Source organism: Simochromis diagramma, unplaced genomic scaffold, assembly GCF_900408965.1.
Source record: "Simochromis diagramma unplaced genomic scaffold, fSimDia1.1 OVJJ01000411.1, whole genome shotgun sequence".
Taxonomy (NCBI): domain Eukaryota; kingdom Metazoa; phylum Chordata; class Actinopteri; order Cichliformes; family Cichlidae; genus Simochromis; species Simochromis diagramma.
In genome coordinates this window covers 1,840,123-1,863,143 of record NW_024386735.1, presented here as the reverse complement: position 1 = coordinate 1,863,143, position 23,021 = coordinate 1,840,123, and the positions used below count along the sequence as shown (strand labels likewise).

The 23,021-nt window shown below is 39.6% G+C and overlaps 1 protein-coding gene across 12 annotated transcripts in view; it reads left to right on the top strand.

The window, feature by feature from the left end:
• The first annotated feature begins 879 nt into the window (after window positions 1-879).
• The window catches only part of LOC120738609 (striated muscle preferentially expressed protein kinase-like), a 59,107-nt gene continuing 36,965 nt past the window's right edge, over window positions 880-23,021 (top strand). For 2 of the 12 annotated variants that reach the window (XM_040040067.1, XM_040039985.1), the window contains exons 1-3: window positions 880-1,293; window positions 2,756-3,313; window positions 22,455-22,553. In XM_040040067.1, the coding sequence (XP_039896001.1) occupies window positions 2,929-3,313; window positions 22,455-22,553 (484 nt within the window). In that variant the 5' untranslated portion in view covers window positions 880-1,293; window positions 2,756-2,928. Of the gene's footprint in view, window positions 1,294-2,755; window positions 3,314-16,250; window positions 21,596-22,454; window positions 22,554-23,021 lie in introns of those variants that run through there. The other 10 variants (XM_040040557.1, XM_040040764.1, XM_040040477.1 and 7 more) reach the window with 10 other exon arrangements.

The following is a 23,021-nucleotide window of genomic DNA, read 5'->3' as shown; positions in this document are numbered from 1 at the left end:
TTTCAGGCCATTCTCTGTGGTCTGAAACCCTAGAGATGGCTGTTTATAAAATACAACCATGCCACATTTAAAGTCTCTTAATTGAACTTTCTTCTTCATTCTGATGCTCAGATTGAGCTTCAGCAGGTCATCTTGACCACATCTACATGCCTAAATGTATTGAGTTGCTGCCATGTGATTGGCTGATTACATATTTGGGTTAAGAGGAGTTAAACAGACGTACCTACAGAGGTACTGAATATGGTGCCGTCTAGGGACGCACCTTGCTCACTGTCACACTAACTTAGCTATCCAGGCTGTCATTCAAATGTGTCTGTAAAAACTGGTCAAGCACTGCTTTGAATTTAAAGCCCAAAGCCCAAATTCTTATTGAAATATTGATCAGTGAATAGAAGTTTACCAAAATAAAAGAGAGATGGAGCGAGTGAAAAACAAGCTACAACAACTTAGAACTATTTTTATAAAAGCTCTACAAAACCTACAGCTGCTCACTATGCTTCAGTTAAACAAACATAGTAAATATTCCTCTCAGTTAGATTGTATCGTTATATCACTGCCCTACAGTTCTATGAATCACTCCTGTCTTTATTCTTAGACTTTCTTTTTATAGCAATTCCAACGGTCACACACACACACACACACACACACACACACACACACACACACACACACACACACACACACACACACACACACACATTCAGAGATGCACACACTTTGCTTGATAACATTATCTAAAGGGCTTGGAGTGTGAGTGCTTTGCGCATGCATGTGTGTGTGTGTGTGTGTGTGTGAGAATAGGTTATACATTGCAGGCTAGGAAATGTGACCTATCTGTGGTGGTGCAGCTGTCGTTCCCGACCTGCAGGAGTTGGGGGTGAAGCAGTGACAAGGGAGAGAAGGAGACAGATAACACGAACCGACTCGAGAACATTAAAGCCTAAAAAGGTTAAGGGTGTAGATTTTAAAAAGCACTTACTTTTTTTTTTAATGGTAAAAACACAAGACCGGAAGGCCTGAGTCGTTTGACATTTAGGAAAAAAGGGATCTGTCTCTGTCTCACCCTTCACCAGGGTTCAAGCTGTTGAAAGGGACCATGGCCGTGGCTGCTAATGCTACATGATCTAGGGTGGCCTTACACCTACAGCCCGTGCTCACTGAGGACACTGAGAGACACGGGCTTTAGCAAATGATTTGAGATGAAACATTTTGCTCCATGGATCTTGTTACCTTAACATGGACTTTGCGGGGATGTCCAAAGGGATTCTTGTCGGCTTTGATGGCAAGAGAGAGGTAAGGTGCATTACTTTCTATTATATAGCCTATTTTAGGCGACTCCTTGGATCAGCATATGAAACATCATACATTAACACATGAAAGAAATACGCCAGCTATTCTTTAATTTTGCTTCTCCACTTGCTGTCATCTGGAGTGACCACTACACTTTTTCCTACACAGGCTTATGAAATTCTGCCCTTTAAATGGCAAAAAATGTCATTTTATTGTCATAATTGAATAATTGAATGAATTTTTCCCTCATTTGATTAGTATTATTATCATTTAGAAAAAAATTGCCAACATTAACTGCAGGTAGGTGAAGGAAACCAAATCACGACCTTTGGCGTCACAGTCCTTTGACAACTTGTACCACTCTTCAAGCTACAGGCTGTTGTTTAGTCTAAGACCCACTAGTGGCATCCAAAAAGGTTCTAAAATTGGTTCTCCCTCCCGGCTACCACAGCTTGACTTCTCGGTGGTTCATCAGTTTTGTGGCATGGGTGCCAAAATGAGAGGACATACAATAATGACATACACATACAGTGACTGCTGAAAGTGTCCCTGCAGTGATTTCTAAGGCAGAATCCTCACTTTTCTTTGGACCTGAATATCATGAGCATCCAGTATTGATTTTCAGCCTTTGTACAAAGAGATTTTTCCAGCTCTTCTGAATCTTTTGATGATGTTATGTTCTGCAGATGATGAAATATTCACAATCTTTACAGTTTTACATTGAGAAACATTATTATTATTAATAATAATGATAAAATAATAATAATATAAACATTATTATTCTCCTCTGCCCGTATTTACTTAACTTACTTACATTAAACTTATTCATGTTACAAACATGTTACTATGGTAATGTGCCTCCAGCAGCTGCTTGTTAGTTCCACTTATTTTTCCAGGCTTTTGTGTTGCTGCTGTCAGCTTCAAAATAAGCTAATATTTTGTATGAAATACTAAAATGTCCCAGTTTAAACATTTCATATGTTTTCTGTTCTCCACTGTGAATAAAATATAGGTTTTTGAGATTTGCAAATCATTGCACTCTGTTTTTATTTACATTTTTCACATCATCCGATTTTTGGGGGGAATTGGGGTTATAAGGAAAGGTCACAGTTTGGGTTAAAACACATTAACAAGCTCAGTTTTCCCACTAAAGCCCGTAGTAAACCTGGGCTTCTCACAATTTCATAGGCTCTGCTGCAAAAATATTCAGGTTTGCACTGAAGACCAGGATGCTTTTTTTCACTTATAATGACTTTACTTTCACTTGGTATATAGAGACATTACAAAGGGTACAATCAGCCTCTTTTAAGCCATTTTAATAACTCGTCTCAAAAGAATACATTTTATACATATTACAGAGTAAAAATATCTCTTTTTTGTTTGTTTATTTGGGTTTTTTGGCATGTTGGGATCGGTAGATAACTTTGATGTCAGTGTGATAAATATACTCTGTTTTTTTTTTCAGTTCCTGGTGCAACATCCCAGCTCAAACCCCCTCTGCACTCCCAGTGAGCCCAGAGACATCTAAACTAATGGAGTCTTTCAGAGGAGGCATTCAATAAATGCAGTTCATCTTGATAACCCAGTCAATTGCCAGATAAGAAGTACAGTTAATTAAAAAGTCTTTAAGAAGTCAAGATGGCAGAAAGCCACGGTTCAAGTTCCAGTTCCAGTTCGAACATCCCTTCCAAGAGGGCCAAAATCAGCATTGACCACGTTCCAGAAAATGGGGCTAATATCCAAGAACCAGCAGCTCCGGTTTTTGTGCGTAAGCTCCGTAAAGCAGCAGTGGGAACAGGTTGTGATATCCGACTGAGGGTGTCAGTGCTGGGGCATCCGACACCTTTGCTGGCCTGGTACCGCAACGATGAGCTCTTATCTCCATCGGAAGCCCAGGACTCGGGCGGTCTCTGGATACGAGACTGCCGCACAAGTGATGCTGGCTTGTACACATGCGTGGCAACCAATGAGCTGGGAGAGGCAAGGTGCAGTGCCGTCTTGGCCGTCATGGACCTCGGTGAAGGTAATCACAAGGAGCTTAAACACATTGTTCCTGTCAAAAGAAGCCATCATGATGAGGGGTTTTAAAGCTTTAATGATATATAACTGATTCAGTAAGACCAACCGGTGATTTGCACAAATACTACACCAATAATCTTGTTAATCTTTATTGTCTTGAAACCTTATCCTACTTATTAAAAGCGCATTTAGACAAAACAACTGTCGACCCAAGTTCCAAGAGCCGAGATTGGGTTTTAAGTTTCATATAGTCAGCCCATCTTCTATGTCTGCAGAGCCTCACTGGGAAACACTTAAAATTAGCTTGTTGCATTCTCTCTGCTGCACAGCTGAACATTACAGAAGATATATGCTATACAGTTCTTAACAAATTTATTAGGGTGCCTGGCATGAAAGCACAAAAACACAAATATTTTAGGAATCTGTCAAAAGCCTGTTGAAAACGAAATATTCTTATTTTTTAGGGACGTTGTATATTATTCTTGTATTTTGCACCTGTAACTAAAATCAGAAAACCTCCTGGTAGACTGGGGAACATATCCTTCGAGACTTTAAGTAGACTGTCTACATGAACTGCCTGCCACTTATTGGTTGTATCACTAGTTTGACAACTTGCTATTTTGGCATATACAACCTGCGCAATGATATAATAATAATACAACAAAATTCAAGTAGATGTCAGTTTTAAACTTTCAGTCTCTGGTAGTAGACAAGCTCTTGGTGTTATGCTGATTTTATAATGCTGTACAAATAAGCACAATGATATTAAAGTCACTGCGTGGATTGTTCTGCAGATAAATAAGTGTGTGACGTGGTTTTTGCTTCAATACTGTAAATTCTCACTTTTAGTAGAAATGTCTTTTGACTGAAAATAAAGACCTCATAGCTTGTTTACAAGATTTTTAAAATGCTGGTGTCAGTCATTCTGTATGGATTTTTGAATCTGCAGAAATGCTTGGGAAGGTAAATATTTCCAAGCCAATGCTTAACAGCTGATTGAACAGAAGACCGAGGCCGTGACGGCGCTGTAAAAAAGTCATTTAGCTGTAAAGATACTGCTGCTTTTGCAGCTCTGTATCACTTCCAAAATTAGAACACTTGGCTGAGACAGTTTTGCTCAGGATGACTGGTCTTGTCAGCATAAATTCACACAGCAAGGCATGCGAGGCATAAGTTATGTATCTGGGAAAAAAGAAAAAGAAAAGATCAGTCCCATCTGTCACATCTTCAACATCAGTTTTTCCAACTCCCACATGCTGACATCTTGTCAGTGCAGTGTAATGCAGCTACTTTAAGTGCAGGCTATGAAGTGAAGTAGTCAGAATGAAAAAGGTAGCATGTAGCAGATACTGATGCATGAAAGCACATACGATTTAGTGTCTTTGTCAAAGACATTTCACAATCATGGACTGTCTAACAGTCTGCTTGTCTAAATGTTTTTGTTTCTTCACACCAGTGTTGGTCAAGTTACTTGAAAAAAGTAATTAGTTACCAATTACTGATTACTTCTCCAGAAAAGTAATCCCATTATTTTACTGATTACTTATTTTCAAAAGTAATTAGTTACTTAGTTAATTAGTTACTTTTTAAAAACATTATACACAACCTAAATACGTAGCAATAGAAGCAATAGAACTTTCAGCCCAGTTCTATTTTTTATGCATAATCAAATGGAAAGCCTCTTTTTAAAAAATGTTTTATTAGTTTTAATCTTTTAATTTTATGCACATTGCATTAAGCAAAATTTATATATGCAACTGTCTTTGAAATTAAGAAATTGTTTAACATTTAAACCTATTTTCTGCATATTCCAGCATATAAAATAAAATAATGATTTGTGTTTACACTCACTCTTTCAAATAGATGCAAGTAAAACACAACAAAAAATAAATAAAATCAAAGATCCAGCGGCACTGAGTCCTGTCGCAGCGGTCATGTCCGCGGGGTGATCTGTGAATTTCACATTCCTGTGGCGGCTTGCTGGGTGCTTGCTCGGATTTGAAACGCTGAGGAAAGAAGTTTTCTTCCCCCGCAGAGTGAACAGCGGACGCTAATGTTTTTGTCACTTTTTACAGAAAGTCAAAGTAATGTCAGTACTTCCAAGCTTTAAACGCTGCATGGTCGTACTCTCTCCTGCACTCCATATTATCCATTGTTGATCTACACACGTCTGTTGCTGCGACGGACATTGCACACGCTTACGTCAGTGTCATGAGATGCTATCACAAACAAATCACGATGGTTTACTAACGCAGTAACGCAGCGTGCTTACAGGAAAGTAACAGTTATATAATTACTTTTTTTTTGCAATAGTAATCCCTTACATTACTCGTTACTTGAAAAAAGTAGTCAGAAATACAATAACGCAGCCCATCTTGGCTCCACGGTGCTGTTACTTACTGGAGAAGGAACATACTACCAGATTGTACACTAAAAAAAGGATTATTCATAATTTAGAGTAAAATACAACAAAAATATGTAAAATAAAATGTTTATTTATTCAAATATTCAATCATTAAAGAAAACATGCTTGGTATAAAGTGAATGCATATCATGAAATTTTCCATTTTATATTGTACTTACATTAAAAAAAATTACATGAAAATCTTACATATTATCAAATTACATCGTTTTCTGTGGGGTTACTAAAGTATTCTGATTCTGACCACTTAAAACCAACATTTTGGGCACAAATGTCACATTAAACTTCACATGAATCCAAGTCTTTCAGTGCCTTTAGTAGACAGTCAGAGCACTGGACCTAATTTTCCAAGCTTATCTCTGTGATGTTTAGTAGGTTTGAACACTCACAGCCAGTTTGCATCATCACTTTGAGTGCTTTGTGTGGCTTGCAGTGCGATCATTGTATTGCTGGGAACATTTCGTCACAGTCTCGGTGCCCTGTCCTGTCTACAAATTTGACTGCTGAGCTCACATGTCAGCAACTCTCACACTATGAGCTGGCACGTACGGTCCAGCTGGTGCACTGTATCACTCAGCTCCTCTGCACTCTCTGTCTCTCTCTTCTGGTTTTGATCTATCACGGCTACCTACCTCTTTATTTATTTCTCCTCTAATATCTTTATCTTATTCTCCCTCTGCTCATTTTGGACTGATTGAAAATGATCCTCAACATTAAGCCATGCATAGTTTTTCAGTTTGTTTGCTTTAGTTTTTTCTCCTTATGCACAGAGCAATACACTTGACACCTTAAATCAGACTTAAATCACTAAAATAAAGAACTAAGTTGGATGTGACTGTCGTGGGACACAACAGTCACGTGGACCTCTCTTGCTTTTTCCTATTTTCTGAAACATACTTCATATACACTGCTGGCATGTTCAGATTATTAAACATGGCCAAATATTCAAATAATAAGCTCATGTGCAAATAATCGCTATGAGCCAAAAGCTCAGGCTGCTCTAAATATTCACTTTCAGGGTTCTTTTTTTAAACACTGGTGTAGTGGTTAAAACATTTGCTTGGCAAACGAAAGGCTGCTGGTTCAATTCCAGCCAGAGATGGGGTTACATCAGGAAGGGCGTAAAACTCAACCTGCCAAATCGAACCTGTGTAGCTACATGTGGCGACCTCTTGTGGCAAGGGAATCGCTGAAGGTAGCTTTCTGTCTATGTGATAACAAAGACAGCATAAATTCGATTTAGAGGACATAATGATATACTTGCACATGTCAAACAGGGGCCTAAATTGGACAAAAGAGGCTTTGTTTCTCTTTTTTTCTTGCTACTTACGTGAAAACCAGCCATTCACTGTTGCCTCTCTATTTTTATCCATCCTGTAGGTTTTATTTTCTTATCTTCCTGACCACTGCCTCCCTCTTACATCTCCCCTCTTCTCACTCTCCTTGTGGTTATTTATGGCCCGGTATGTGCCGTGCCGGCCAGAGGGCTCGTGCTCTAGTGATGTGTGGATGCTGTCGGCCCCCTTCTCTGATTGCACCAGCAGACATCACAGATAATTATAGCTTCGCCACGGTCAAGACGCAGCACTGTCACACTCAATCACGCTCAGCTTGATGAATAAAGAGAAAAGGAGGGTGCGCTGGGATTGGAGGGGCTTAGTGTATACTTGCCCATGTGGGAACAGTCACTGCGTGTTCTGGCTGCTTTTGAGCATCACTCAGTGAGTCAGACACTCAGGTCTGTCACTTTAAGATATCATCCTGAGCGATCAGACCAACCAGAAACCAGAGCGGTCCAGTGTCACGAGCCCACACTGCTTTATTAACGTCACCTTCTGTCGTACAGCATTAATGTGCCGTCACACATCATAAGGCTGGATTAGCAGTTTGATGAAACAGCAGGAAATGGCAAATTGACCATCATTTGTTTTTTTATTAAGCTACTTTTACAGTAAATTATTGTAAAAACTGTGATACAGTGGTGTGAGTGAACATGTCAGACACGACTTGCAGTTACTGATAAGGTAACATTTGAAAAGTTCTTTAGAAAAAGGCACCCAAGCTTAGGTAAGGACATAAAGGACATCCAGAGACATCTAAGGGTTCATAACACATAACACAGCTACAACTTTTGCTTTAATCTTTGTTTTTTTCTTGCTCTGGCTGCAATATTATTCTCAGACGTTTAGTTTACATTTAAGGTGGAACTTGATAAATCCTGTTGACAATGACTTCCAAGTTTTATTTGCAAAGCTGCCAAATACAAGCCAAAGATGGGAAAAGCAGGCAGTCAAATAATTTCTGCATTGAGGATAATATTTGCTTTGTTTTTACACGGGTGATGTCTGTTTTATACATATTCTTACTCTCTCAAGAGCTTCACAATTTAATCTGTCTCACAGGGAGTTTAAAAAGTTGAGGTACTTGAAAGACGCAATCAGTAAATTTATCCACAGAATATTACTGACATCCAGCGACGATGGACGAAAGACTTGCTAACAATGCAAAGTGGGCAAATCCCAAGATAGGTTTTTCTCCACTTTGAGACGAACAGTTGAAGTCATTATCAATGAGGGCTAATGCTACTGTTGGCTGACATACGACAAGCTAGGAATACATTACAAGGTTATCTAGGTAACTAAAACCTGGAATGTCATCTAGCAGTGTACACTAACATAAAGAAAGAATGTGTACTATCAACATGGGCTAATAAGTAAATCAGAAGAGCCGTAGATGCCATAGATGATGACCGAACAACAAAGACATGTTGTCTATACAGCCAGGTGAAATATCATCGGCTCAGTCACACACGGTGATTTAAACAATTTCTTTCTGGATGCAGATGATCAGTTAAAATGTTTGAAAGATGTACAAAGTGGAGCTCCAACCAATATAAAAGCCAGTCACGGTGGTATGGAAGGTATAGTCATAGAAGTCTCAGTCCTGCTGTACAATCAAGTTTGTTATTCTTATTCAGGAAACAGCAATGTCACTGAATTCCACAGTCACTCATATACTTGTGTTAATCTTTCCATCCGGCCACAGAGTTCAGTTTAAACTTCATTTAAGTGGGACAAGGCTACAGTGTTATAAAAACCTCTAGCATCAAGGTTCATGAGCACATAGCTGTCTGAAATAGGGCCGCCACTCTTCGGCAATCCTCCCCGTAACTGTCTCATTGTCCCATAATGCATGAGGTGTTATACTATATCATTAATGGTGCATTACAACATATCTGCCATGCACTAGAGTTTCAAAACTGCCCGTGGTCCAAACAGAGCGACCCACAGAGGACAGGAAAGGTCGTTCTGTGTTGCCGTGTGTTTAATCTCCTGCTATAACCAAGGGTGGGCGAGTGCTGTGAAAGGGGGTGCAGAGGGAAAGTACAACTGTAGGGGGTGAACTATGCAGGACTTGAAATAGACCACTGAAGTTGGCAGTCAACGTTAGGACTTCAGGGGGTACAGGGAGAGGGGTATGGGCTGAACATGACAAAGTTTGGAGATTTAGCAGCTATCTTAAGGTGGTGCATCGTTGCAGGACCACTTCCCCATTTCATGCTAGAGAAGAAGCCATTTTGAGGCATCTTTATAAGAAAAAGACGATTCTGAGAAATGAAGGCCTTTTGGAAAAATTTGGGAAGTTCCTATGTTCTCAGCAAGGTTTTAATAGAAAAGAGCTTGTGCTGGAAGAAATTATTTTGGGCAGGAGTAGCCATCTGGTTGGGTTTTTAAAGGATTTTACAAGAGAAAAACACGAGCCATGTCCAGGAAGGAGCTACTCGATGCACGAAAAGCTTTGAGGAGCTTTAGGGAAGGTGTGAGTGGGCCGAGAAGCAAGAAACAAAGAGGTGAGTGGGAGATGGCATCAACACAAACGATGTACTACGACCAAAAAAATCTTATTTTTGTGGTGCTGAAGTAAGAGAATGATCATATTATTGCAGGGAGTTATAGTGTGCATACTCAACTAAGTGGAACAGCTGTAATGGAAATGAAAACAAGGCAATACACTTGAGGCCGCTATTGTTCCTGCTTAATTGGATTCAGTGTGTCTCTGTTGTGTCCTCGTGGATAATGGTTTGTACTGCAGGCTTTACTTCAAGGTACACCAATCCTGTTTTGTGAAATTATTAATATAGCAGTTGCCTATAAACTGATTTTTTTTTAACTTTTAACTGGTTTAGATTTGATGTCAAAAAAGCACAAATTAAAATTGGACTCACAGAATGATCACCAGCTAAATCTGAGCATTTCCTGTTGCTTTTAAAGGTTTCTGTGCATATACAGTCTTATACAGGATTAACATGAACATGGAAATACCTGAAATGTATGTTTTAAGTCAGCACTTTTATGGAAATCTTACCTATGTGCTTTTAGTTGTTGTTGATGTTAAGTTTGTGGGCAAACATTAAACCTAATGTCTCCTAACTCAATGCCTCGGTAGCCATATACAGCATGGCGTTCGACCCGGACATCTTGTATGGATTAAACTGCCATACTGGAGCAGAAATAATCTGTCGCTCCTTGATGATTTCACATTCTCTAAACATTTTGTTCAAGTGGATTAAGGATGTGGGACAATTAATTAGTTTCTCTGGTCTCACGAGGCAGCTGAGGCAATATGTGAGGGTAAAGCTTGCACTGTTTAGCCTCTGGTCTGGCGAATGCTGTGTTCCAGCCTGCTGGTACACAGTCATTCACAGTAACCCTCAGGGATTTGGTCAGGATTAGGTGGTAGGATCAGGTTTCACTGTGACTGTCAACGCTGGCCACTGTCATTTGGGATTTCCAAAGTACCTCACAAACTGAACTGAATCATCATCCTGTAGCTCCTGAAGGTTTTTTGTTTATTTATCTGGCAGCATATAAAGATCTCTTGTGAGAATTCTTCATAATTTTGCAGGCTTCACACATTACTTTCAACATTTACTGTGAGACTTTAAGTCTGGTCTGCTGGCAGTTTCATATATCAAATCTTAAAAAAAAAACAACAACCAGCAAATGTCAACAATCTTGGGCTCGGTGAATAAGATGCCCTTTGGAGAATTTTGCAATGCAATAAGTCTCTTCTTCATATATCATCTGTCCATAGCAAGATTACCCCCCCCCCCCCCCCCCCCGCCGCCCCCCCAAAAAAACCCAAACAGAACTCACATTTTTACTTTAGACTTATAAAAACCTCTAAATTAAACAATAAATACCTGCCTTGTAACACCGAGCCTGCAAACATGGGTGTTACTGAACCTCGACCAATATAGATGCAACATAAATAAAGCATAACAAATTCTACAGCTATTTCTGCTACGGCGGTACCACGCAACCTCTTTGGTGCTATGCTTGGCAACCTTTAAAAAATGATGTAGTTTGCATTTTGTAATAGTATCCAACATTGGAAACTCCAGGATAGAAAGGATGAGTATTAGTACTGTTTGTAACAAGTTTAAGTCAGCATATGGAATAGAAAAAGGACCTTGTTTTTTGTTTTGTTTTTTACACATATTTAATGATTGAACAATGGCGTACACTCAAAATTTCATGAGCTTTTTTCTTTTTGCTGATATCAGAAGAGATCAGCAAGTGGTTCATTGTTTGAAAAGCTTGAGAAAAAACCCCACTATTTTTGTTGTCTATTGTCCATTGTTTTGTTTTTTTTCAATCTTACAACATTTTTCAAAGAAAAGTAGATGAATATCTTATGGGATTAGGATAGCTAGATAAAATTTTAAAGTGGGCCTGTTATGCTTAACCTTATTGTATCAAGTCCTATCAAAATTAACGTTTCTGCAAGACCGGACTATCCAGTGGCTTGTATAACCACTTTTAATGGCAATAAGTTGAAGTAATTGTGTACTGTATGACTTTATCAGTCTCTTGCATTTTAATTTGCAGGCATTCATTTATCCATCGCTGTTTTAAGGTCTCATCACAGCATTTCAATCAGGTTGAGGTCTGGACTTTGACTTGGCCATCGCAACACCTTGATTTTTCTTTTTTTTTTTTAGTAATTCTATTGCAGATTTGATGCTGTGCTTGGGATCATTGTCCTGCTTCATGACCCAATTTCAGCCAAAATTAAGCTGTAGGACAGATGTCCTCACATTTGACTCTAGAATACTTTGTTATACAGAGGAGTGCGTGGTCGGCTCAGTGACTGCAAGGTGCTCAAGTCCCGTGGCTGCAAAACAAGCCCAAATCATCACCCCTCCACCATTATGCTTCATAGTTGGTATGAGGTGTTTGTGCTGATCTGCTGGGTTTGGTTTTGTGCATTATGACGATTATAACATCTCTACTTAGGTCTTGTCGGTCCAAAGGACATCGTTCCATAAGTCTGGTGGTTTGTTCAGATGCAACTTTGCAAATTGAGGCTGTGCTTAGATGTTATTTGAAGGGAGAAAAGGCTTTCTCCTGGTAAACCTTCCAGACACGACATACCTGTTCAGTGTTTTTCTAATTGTGCTGTCATGAATGTTAACATTTAACATGATAACTGGGGCCTGTACAGTCTGAGACTGGCGCTGTTGCATTTTTTTCTGAGGACCTGAGGGTGAATTTCCTAGGACATCGAATGAGGTAAAGATTTTGGCATTGTATTAACACACACCTGAAAGCCTAGCAAACTCCCAAAACCTCTCACTTCACACAGTTTGGTAATCAGCTAATCAAGTGCATTTGCTTATATTACAATCTTAATTCCTATGGAGCAGTAAGCGTGTACTTAATTATCCACAGGATTGCGTAGGGCTCTGTGAAAACGTTTCCCCCCCCCCCACATTCCCATATACAGTTTAAATAGAGGATGCTCATAATGAACATGGATGAAGTTTTTAAAAATGAGGTCAGTTACCTTTGCTTTGTGAGGGCCAACCAATCAGGAGCAAGGCTTCTTAAAGGGAGGGGGAAGGCAAGATTCCAAGAAATAAGAAGTCTTTTTCGACTGTGAATTTGAAAAAGATTAAGCTGGAAAAGGCAGAGATTGGTTTATCAATACAATAAATAATCAACAGATCTTTTGCTGTTGGGTCAGCTGAATTTGCTTAACAAACCTGGTTAAAAATGAAGATGTGGTCTGCTGAGGAAAACAGAAATGGTGTGATCACAGTGTAGTCTAACAGCAGCAGAATCTGTTTTCAGTTGCAGGTAGATTATGCCAGCCTTGCTGCTGATAAAGCTGTATGCCTGGAAGGCATCCATCAAGTCTTCTCCACAGAATGCAGCCTCTGTCACAAAATCAATGGGTTTCCGTGAAGTCTGCTTTCTCTCTTGTTGCTTTAAGCTAATTAAACTGTACCATGCTCCAAATTGCACCTGTCCGAAGTCTTTTTAATGCTCATTCACGGTTTGCTATCTCTCCGTGCATGTTGACATTGCAAGAAAACAAATTTTGCACTGAGTTTATTCAGCTGAGACGTTTAAATCTGATTTTCAGGAGAAAATATGAGCCCATTTGGTTTTCACAGATGCGTCTGAAACATATCAGAGGTCACTAATAAGGATTCTGTCTATGTATGCTGAAGGTCTGAGCAGTGCATCGAACAGTGATGTTGCCTGAAGCTTCAAAGAAACCAGATTCAAAGTAAGATAGATAGCATGCACCAATCATATCTAATTATCCGTTCTTAATGGCTGACAGTGTATGATATCCCAGCCAGAGATTGGTTGCAGCTGCCTCGTTGTGGCTTTTAGTGAGTATAAAAAAACACCTCATGAGTTTCTTCCTAGCAGCTCTGCCACCGTATCTAGATTTTCATTGGATGATGGTCATGGAAACTTGTGTTTTGATGGGCTTATTGATCTGGGGGGCGTTTGAACTGTTACTTGGGGGTGTATCCCATATCACGCATAAAGCATTGGTATTGATTGCTTCGCTTTCTCTGTTGGACTGAATGCCTCTGGCCACTGGTGATGGATGGAGGAGGAAGTGAGGCGAGCGAGGGTGAATAGAGGGAGGTTTGTTAAAATAACAATGGGAAACTGCAATCCGTTGCATCTGGGCTTGCGTTTTAGTGAAAACCTAGTTTGGGATGTTTTGAGGAGAAGAATATATCTTTCACAGCTGGGTGACAGTCATCGGATAAATGCATCGAGAGGGAAAAAGCTAATAACTAGAATTAAAACCCACGTTCAGAGAGTGGCCTAGCTGGAGTCAATCTCACATATTGATTGTGTGTTTGCACGTCCACAAACAGTAACATGCCTAACTTAACAACGCTAAAAAACATGTTATTTGGCAAAGCACGTCAGCAGGGATAGAAAAGGTGTGCTGATATGTGGATGCTGACTATGGGTGGTTAGAGGAAAAAAAAGGTCTGTGTCTGCCTGTTATTATTTTTAGATCCATGTGATAGAGGAGGGAGTACAGAAACGTCTGAAAGGACAATTAATTCAATCCAGAGAAAGAGGTTTAATGGAGGAGGCGGTTGGACGGTGGGTGCAATAGTCTTGTGACCTTTTCTTAAAAAAAAAAAAAAAAGACATCCTGGAGGGGAGTGTTTCATAATATTCTCTTTGTCTGATTTGCAGAAGCCTCTAAGTAGAAAAAGAATTTCATCAATAGTCATTTAGAGCGGTAATAACAAGAGAAATGTTGAAGAAAGAGTACATCTTTCAGCTTTAATACATTTAACTGTTCCAAATTTTAAAAGACAATTTGTCACTAAGCAACAGAGTTGTGTGGTGGTTAGCATTGTCACCTCAAAGCAAAACAGGGCAGGGCCTGTGTGTTTGGTGATTGTAATTTGGCCATAGCAGTAGTAGAGGCCCTAGTTGGATAAGCGAATGGACTAGTACATAACACTTTTGGGTGACTACTTGCCTCATTCATCCAATCACACACACTCACAAAGATACTTTGACACGCAGACTGGAGTAGCTGGGGATTGAACCACTGATTTTACAATGAGTAAGATAAGATAAGATTATATGTTTTACAGCTTGCAACTCTAATGTCTCATCTCACCACTCTCAACAACTTACTTTCCAGGTGCACAAAGTTGGCTTTTTAACAGAAAAATCTATAATGGACTGACATGATGGCAGACAGATAAAGTTTGTGACCCTAACTCTAGTGGAAAATGCAGAGCACTTAGGAATGAAGCAACAGAAACAGATAGACTTTATTTAGAAGTTGATAAAGACCAGTGAACCTAAAAGGAAACCAACAATGTTTTAAATCTCTCTACGACGATATCTGCAAACAGTATGCAAAATATTTGCATCTCTGTCAAAAGGGAGCTCCAGCGTAGGATCAAACTCAAAACATATTAAGAAAGATATGCAAATACACACAATAAACATGACTAGTGGCCTGCCAAGAAAAACATCCACATTCCTTATGTTGCTTGAACAATTGAACAATACATGTGAGTGCGGTCATATGCAAAGTAAAAATGTTGTTTTTCCCCAAACCCTCAGTAGATCAAAAAGCAACCATTTGAGGGAGCATGGATGGTAACTGTAATGGTGATTCAGGGACTCTGCACTTGTAGCAAAATGCTGAGATGTGTGGCAAACTAAATAAGTATGTGGCTGAGGAGATGACGCGCATGTAAAGTAGACCCCTGTAATTAAGGTAGACAAGCAGCTTCCACAAGTTTTTTTTCTTGGAGTTAAAAAGTAAAGAAAGATTTAGTCTCAATGTAAAAATCTGTCTTCACTTTAATGTTCCTAACATTAAAGAAAACCTTGCTACTATCAATGGACTTACAAGTGAGTGTAAAAATCTCCTATTAAACCCTAAAAACTCTGTGGGTGAGCCATGGACAAGACTTGTGGATGACTGGTAGTTGTTTAGTTTCCATTTGTAGGCTGTTTATAAAGGAATGAAATTTTGTTTCCATGGAGGGAATAATCACAGTAAAAAGTAAAAGAGGGAGTAACACTTGCTATGCAGTAATTTTTTGTTTGATTTTTAAATTCAGTTTTTAAAAAGCACATGGAACATGTAAAGTCATGGTACAATAATCCCACAATACTGAAAAAAGAATAAGAATGGGAATAAGAATAAGAACAAGAATGGGGACAATAACAAAAATAGCAATAAAAATAAGAAAAAGAATAAGAATGGGAATTAGCATACGAATAAGAATGGGAATGAGAATAAGAATGAGAACAAAATAATAACAGGAATAAAAAATCAGAACAAGAATAATAATAATAGGAATACAAATAAGAACAAGAATCAGAATGCGAGCTAGCATAAGAATAAGAATAGGAACAATAATAATAATAAGAGAACTAGAATAGGAATAAGAACAAGAATGGGAACAAAATTAAAAAATAGGAACAACAATAAGAATAAGAACAGGAATAAGAATAAATATATGTATCAGCAATTAACAATTTTATTTTGTTGCACATTTAATTAGAGTATATATCTCTGGATTTTTGACAACAACCACATCACTATGGGAACTTGCAATCAACGCTCTGCAGTGGGTTTTTTTTTTATTTTTAAATTTTGGTTGTTTATTTGACTAAATTATTTATTCAATAATGGGGACACTTTTATGTTTCCCTCAAACTATGGCCGCTGTTTGTTGTGTATTGACCTCTAATGCATTTAGGGTAGTGCATTTGCTCTTCTACTCCATATTACCCTCAGATGCTTGAGGTCTAGACGCTATCACTGGTTAAAGGTAACCGACATGAAATAGAGATAAATATTTGATGGCTTGTGGGTTTTTCTGAGAGGCTGCGACCTTCCTTGCAGAGGATAACAAAAAGGAGAATAAACTGGGAGAGGCTGTAAGGATGGTGGTAAAGATTTGGTTTCCCTCGTGAATCTTTTCCCCATCTGTCCCTCATTCTTCCACCCCCACCCCCGGTTTTCTCTTTATCTTTTTCCCCTCTCGTTCATCTCTAACTGACTCATTTGCATCAGCCTTGCTCTTTCTCATCTCCAAGTCCTCCGACTCAGAGAAAAGTCAACATGCTTTGCCAAAGCTTCTCATTTTTCCACCTCCTCCTCCTGTTATTCTCCACTCTCATCACTGCAATCAAGCCCAGCGCACCCCTTATGCTCAGACTTACAACCCCCACCTCCCCTTGTTCTGAGTGTGCTTTCTCTCTTTCTCTCTCTCTCGATTGAGGGGCAGAGAGTGGGGGGAGTTTAGACAAACCAGCTGAGAATTGCCCCCTCTAAAGGCAGCCTCTACGTCAGACAGGGATGCTGTTCACATCAGCGGATACACACTCAGACACAAAGACACCTGGCTCTGGCTTATTTGCATCCTCCAGCTTTCTCTCTCGCTGCCTTTCTCCCCGTCTTGTTGCCAGACTGGAGAGTAAACACGCCCACGCACAAAAAGGCAGCTGAATCCCGCTCTGAATCCTGATTTTTATGTTGTTGTTGATGCCACACCCTGGGCTTTTTCGGGTGTCCGGGATGTTTTCGTGAGCTCATGCCACAGGTAATCTTGAACACTTGAAGATGAAGAAAATCTGGTCCAAGAAGAGATTTCAGGTGAGTTTGCTTCTTTACGGAAGAATGTCCACAGTGGTGCTTTTATGAAGCACTAGTCATGATGCTTTTCTTTTAGATTTGTAGGTTTTTAAACATATTAGGATGACATGCCACACCCTTTACCTGATAAGGATGCACATTTGTTGATTTGCCAAAGGCAAACGACTTTAAAATACACATCAGGAATTAGGATTAAGACGTTTTTAAGTTAATACAATGAGATCAACTTCAATACTGTAGGGAAAATGCTACAGGAACTAAATTATTAAATGTAACGCTTGCTGTTTTTTGCATTTGTGTTTGATATCTGTTGAAAAATTAGGGATGAATCCCGACAATCGAAAAGAGAAAGTCAGCCCGGGGAAAATGTAATTTACCTTCCTGAATACATTCAAAATGATTTCTGAAGACGCTCATCCTGAAAATCTAAAAAGGCAACATCCATTTTCACACCCTCAAGTCCAAATGCACTCCCTCTGTTACAGTGTGCACATTGTTTGTCATGAAATATTAATGTTGCTCGGGTGATCGAGACAGATTTGTTATACAATAAGAAATTCGTATGACAGGTTTCACAAATTCGGGGCAGATGAAAAGTGTGTCAGTAGGCTACACTCCATGGAGACATGAGAATCAGGGCAGCTACTCACAATGGCTACAAAGTGAGCGACGCACAATACGAGGCTGATTTCTGACGGTCCCTTTGCCTCTTTTGAATCCTACATCCACATCAAAAACTCTTGAGACCTGTTCTTTCGCTTGCCACCAGCAGATTTGTCGGAATAATGCTGGAAGGATTTAGATTATACCCACAGAATATGTTTTTGAAGTCTTTGCCAAATCCAAATTTTCCAAAGGACGCCGTTTGTGGCTGGGTTTTGCTGATATGAACGCCTTGGGGGCATAACAATGGAGATCATGACAACGATGGAAGCTTCTAGGGCAATCTGTCAAACAGCGGTTACCACCAGGCAACTGTTAATCAATTTGCCTGACACAAAAACATCAACCAATAGGAAGTGAGCGGGGAATGTGGCGGGCAGGGGTGGGGGGTGGGAGAAAAGTGTGAAATGAGTCACTTCACTTTGCACTTTTCCTATTTCTGCTTTCAAGCCGCTGCAGAGCCGTGACTCATTCTGAGGAGTGCTCCTCTGTGATGATTGACAGACTGTCCAGGAAGCAGGTTCACCAGCTGCTTTAACAGCACCGACACTCAAGATTTGTCACATATTCTCATATTAAGTAGATCTCTTGATTTTACAGTTGTATCATTTTTCAATTTGAAAAATATCACATTTCCTTGTGATAGTGACCTGTTGCGGCCTTTAAGAAGTTGTAAAGCATGTAGCAAGTCAGATGTAAAGCTTACCTAGCCACTGAAGTGATGATGTAATGAAGAAAGGAAGAATAAAACAAATAAAATGAGCACAATAATCTACCAGGCCTAGTTTGCGTAGAAAATATTTCTTTTCAACCATATGCAGATTTTTCCTTTTTTTGACTTTATTCTGTACCTCTATACAGAATTTCAACTTTGAGCTTCATTCCCTTTTTTAATGGCTTTCAATCACCTCTCGCCATCTTTATCAGCATATTTGGACAACTGAACTTCAAGAGAACAAAAGGCTAGCAAAGCTAGCCCATTCAATAAAAATGTCTTAAATTTATAGTTGAACGTAGTCTTTAAGAAAAGTTTTGTTTATTAAGGACCTAAAAATACTATTTGTTATTCACCATTTGCTTGACTAAAGAGATCTCTATGTCTGCCTACTGTAGATCACAATTTTCTCTTAGCCAGGAATTGCCATGTTGTTTACAAGTTGTTTAGCAACAGCTTCTCCTCAAACATGAGTGCAAGACTGGAGAGGGTTGACTATCATTTCAGCTACATAGAAGGCCCTGTGAAATCACTGTATCTAGGCAGGATTCTCACTTACAGGCGTTGAGTCATATTCTAGTAGATTGGGAGTGGGCCATTGTTTTTCCCAGTGGGCCATAAGAAACTGGGACTTTTGTGGAGGGCCGTGCCAATAAACTGAACTCAATTCTGCTCAATAACAATTTTATCTCCTTATAAGCTTTTGGTGCGGCCCTCCACAACAGTCCCAGTTTCTTATGTTTGCCCTCGGAAAGATTAATTGCCCACCCCTACTGCAGGTGACGTTCATGTCCTTTGAGACAATACACATCCCACACATCACTTAATTAATCTAGACTTTGCACAGAAATGATTTCATTAGTGAAGAAACACTTCACTGCTCAAGAAATGTACCTATAATTTATAATGACAGTTTCTTACAGCGCAGATATCCCACTGTATCTTTTATAAAGTGTTTTTTTCTTCATATTTACAGGCAATGTCATAATGAAGCAAGGGCAAAGAGATCATGTTAAGGAATGCCACAATATCAGATTTTCACCCCACAATTATCATGTCCAAAACATACAGGCACTACATTTACTCTTCTTGGGTGCGAGAGGCTTCAAGTGTTTTTCTCCAGCATAATGGTAGCCACAAAGTGTAGCAACTAGCTAGCTAGTTAGCTACTACCCTAGCTATTGCAGTAGTCAGCTAGCTAGCATGATGTAATTTTCTTTTTTGCTTCCTTTTATAGCAATTAAGGTGCCATACATCTATAATTCAGTGATATCACTACTTCATTTTTCAAACATCAAGGTTATCGTGAGTGCTGGTATATTGTGATATCGTGAGCTAGAATATTTTCCACAGCAGATATTTTGGCTCGCCACTGTAGGAAAAGAGTAATGAATAACCTTAGTTCCTGGAACCTGAAGTCCATTAATTTTCAATTAGTCCATGTCAGTCGGGAAGCATGAAAAACACCTGGAAGCCAAGGGGAGGCTCAGAAGGATGTGTGTAAATAAAAGGCAGATGTAATTACCGCTATTAGTTACACTTGTGCTTTTCCTCAGACGACGAGGCAAAAGGTCTGCTGTGGAAAACGCCTATTTATAGTACATGCCCCATTTTTGAATGTCTGTGATGAAATTACAATTGGAAAGCGCTAAATACAACTGGAAACATCCACCATGACTAAACTCACTTAATTTGACCACAAAGCTTTCAAAGTATTTTTGTGTCCAGATGATTCCCCAACAAGGACCTGAGAGGAAGATCAATATGCTAAACAAATTAAGTATCTGTAGGGCTTTTTGACTTTTTAGCGAAGCGCAATAGCAGTGAAGTATGAACGCAAATTGGCTTGACAGTACCGGAGATGCACGATAGACACAGGTGAAAACTGTGATCCGATTCCTGAAGTGCATGGTTTTATTAAGGATGAGCGGTTTCATTAAGGACCAAAGTATTTTTCCGTAAATGGGAATCTATGCAATTTTGTTTTTCTGTGTTAAATAGAGTGTTTGGCTGCCTTCACTGTTGAATAATGCATTTTACTCTTGTATCTTATTTCAGAGAACTGGGCATTCCACACGGACATTTGGCAGATTTACCCATGGTGTGTTGTCAGTATAAGCTTTACACCAGTTCTATTCTACCGTAGTCTCTTCCGTTATTATATTTAATTCATTTATTTATTGTTTTGGTTTTAAAAAATGTAAATTTGAGCCATTTCTCTCTTTTTTTGCCTGATCCCATTTCTTTTGTCACCATTTTAGCTTTCAATGGCATGCGCTTCAGTTGGAACAACTCTTTTATACATAAAAGCTGTTTTTTACGTATGGTTTTAAAAACACCTGTATTGCTTCTGTGTATGTTCTACTGCTCGACTCCAGCAAGAAAGTGGGGCTCATTCTTGTACATCCACCCCCACAAAGCAATATCGCTGCAGCATAAAAATCCTGTGTAAATTTGACGGCTTGAGGTATAATATTTGGCAATATTTGTGTAATGTAAGCTGTTCCAGTCACATTACTATTCAGGCTATACACTTCAAAATATATTTCGTTGTAATTACATCACTGAGTTGATTTAACTCGCCTGGCGTGCGAGCTATTTAACTTCATTTGATACAGCTGGGTGGATCTACATACCCACACCTGTAAAAAAAAACACACATACACACACTAGCAGTGCAATAGGTTAATTGTGCTTCTTCATGTTACACTGGCTTTCTTATTGTTAGGCAGAGCTTCTGGAATTATCTAATAAGGATGTGACTTGATGTGAGGCGCAATGAGGTGCAACCTATTTTGTGGTTGTCGTCCTCCTCCTTCGCAGGCTCTCTAACCAGTAAACATATCTGTCAGCCACCCAGCAGTTTGGCTGGTGATTTTAGACTCTAATGGGTACGAAGAGGATTGGTCGTGTGGGTGAGAGAGATGCTGGTTTCCATAGTAACGGTGCTCTCCCGTCTGCCCTCTCTTGCTGCCACTATGGAAGCGAAGTTTTCCGCTCCTGCCGAAAGCAAAGCTATGGTAAACCCGCCTGTCATCCTCTCTCCTTTGTTTTTATTTATTTGATTTGTTTCTGTCGCTGACCTCATCTGATGTAATGTGATCTCAGCAACGGAGATGTGGTTTCAGGCTCCTTACTTTGACCCTGAGTGTCTGTGTGTGTGTGTCTGTTTGCTTCTGTGCTGCATCTTTTGTCCTCAACATCTAGGCCGAGCTTTGTCAATCAGCGATCTGCACTCTGCGATCCTCTGTTTGCATCGTGTTTATCGTCGTCGCACCCTGTTGTTTTTGTGTCCTTTCCGTTTTTGAATGTTCCCCATAAAACCGAGAACCAAGTCAGATGCTTATCCCACGTCTTCTTTTTGTAAATTATGCACTCAGAGTTCAGCTTTCACTTGTATTATATACAAACCATATTTATTTACTGATTGTAGTTGTCCTCTTTTGTGAAAACAGTCATGCATGCATGAGTTCAAGTCAAATAACAGCGTTGAGTAAAATTTAAGATTTTGCTCTTCTTCCTTACATATAGATTCCTCTTGAGCTTCAAGCTGACTCAAAGCTGAGTGAAGAGCATCTTTACATACCCCTCCCCTGCATGCATTTTTATAAGCCACAGCTGGCTTCATGTCACGCTCCAGTTTCAACCCATTTATTTCACTCTGGGGGGCTAGGAAGGGGAGGGGGGGGCTCTCCGCAGCTCTTTTCAGTGACCCATCAAAACGTCTGCTGCTAAGCAAATGTGAAAAGTCATTTTCTACCTGCGCTCTCTTGTTGTTTCCAGCCTCCTCTTCCCGCCCTCCACCTCAGCTCCTCTTTGCTGGATTTCCACCTTCTCCTCCCGTCTCATCTCATAGTGTTTTCCTTCTCTTTGTTTCAGACTCTGAGACAACAGAGGATGAGACCACAGAACCTCAGATGGAAACCAAAGAAGGGCCCGGGAGGCACCATGATAAGGCTGGCCGGAAAGGACCTTCAGGTATTTTATTTAAACTCCTTTTTTTTTTCTTTTTTTAAAGCTTATGTAAGTTTGTGGTTTCGAGGTTTCGTTTTTCTTTTTTGAAGTCATATTTTCTAGCTGCAAACTTGCACTACTTAAAGAAAATATTCTGCAGCTCTTTGTCCAAAATGATATTTAGCCCGATTTACAGCTCCACCACCAACATCTCTGCCAAAAACACACTTGTATAAAATTATGATAGATAGATTTAATGGAGGCTGTTATCATGCCGGCCCAAGACGTGCGCTGGATGAAATCCGATATGGCAGAAGGCATTAATCCTCATGGTGTGATGCAACAGTGTGACACACTGCCCTAGTTTCAAGCAGGGAACCTGTCTCAGGTCTGGAGCTCTCTGTGTGGCTCCACAGGGGAATGTGCTGTCCAACAAAAATGGGACTATTTCTGCTGGATAAATGAGGCTGAAACGAATGCATGCTGTGCCAA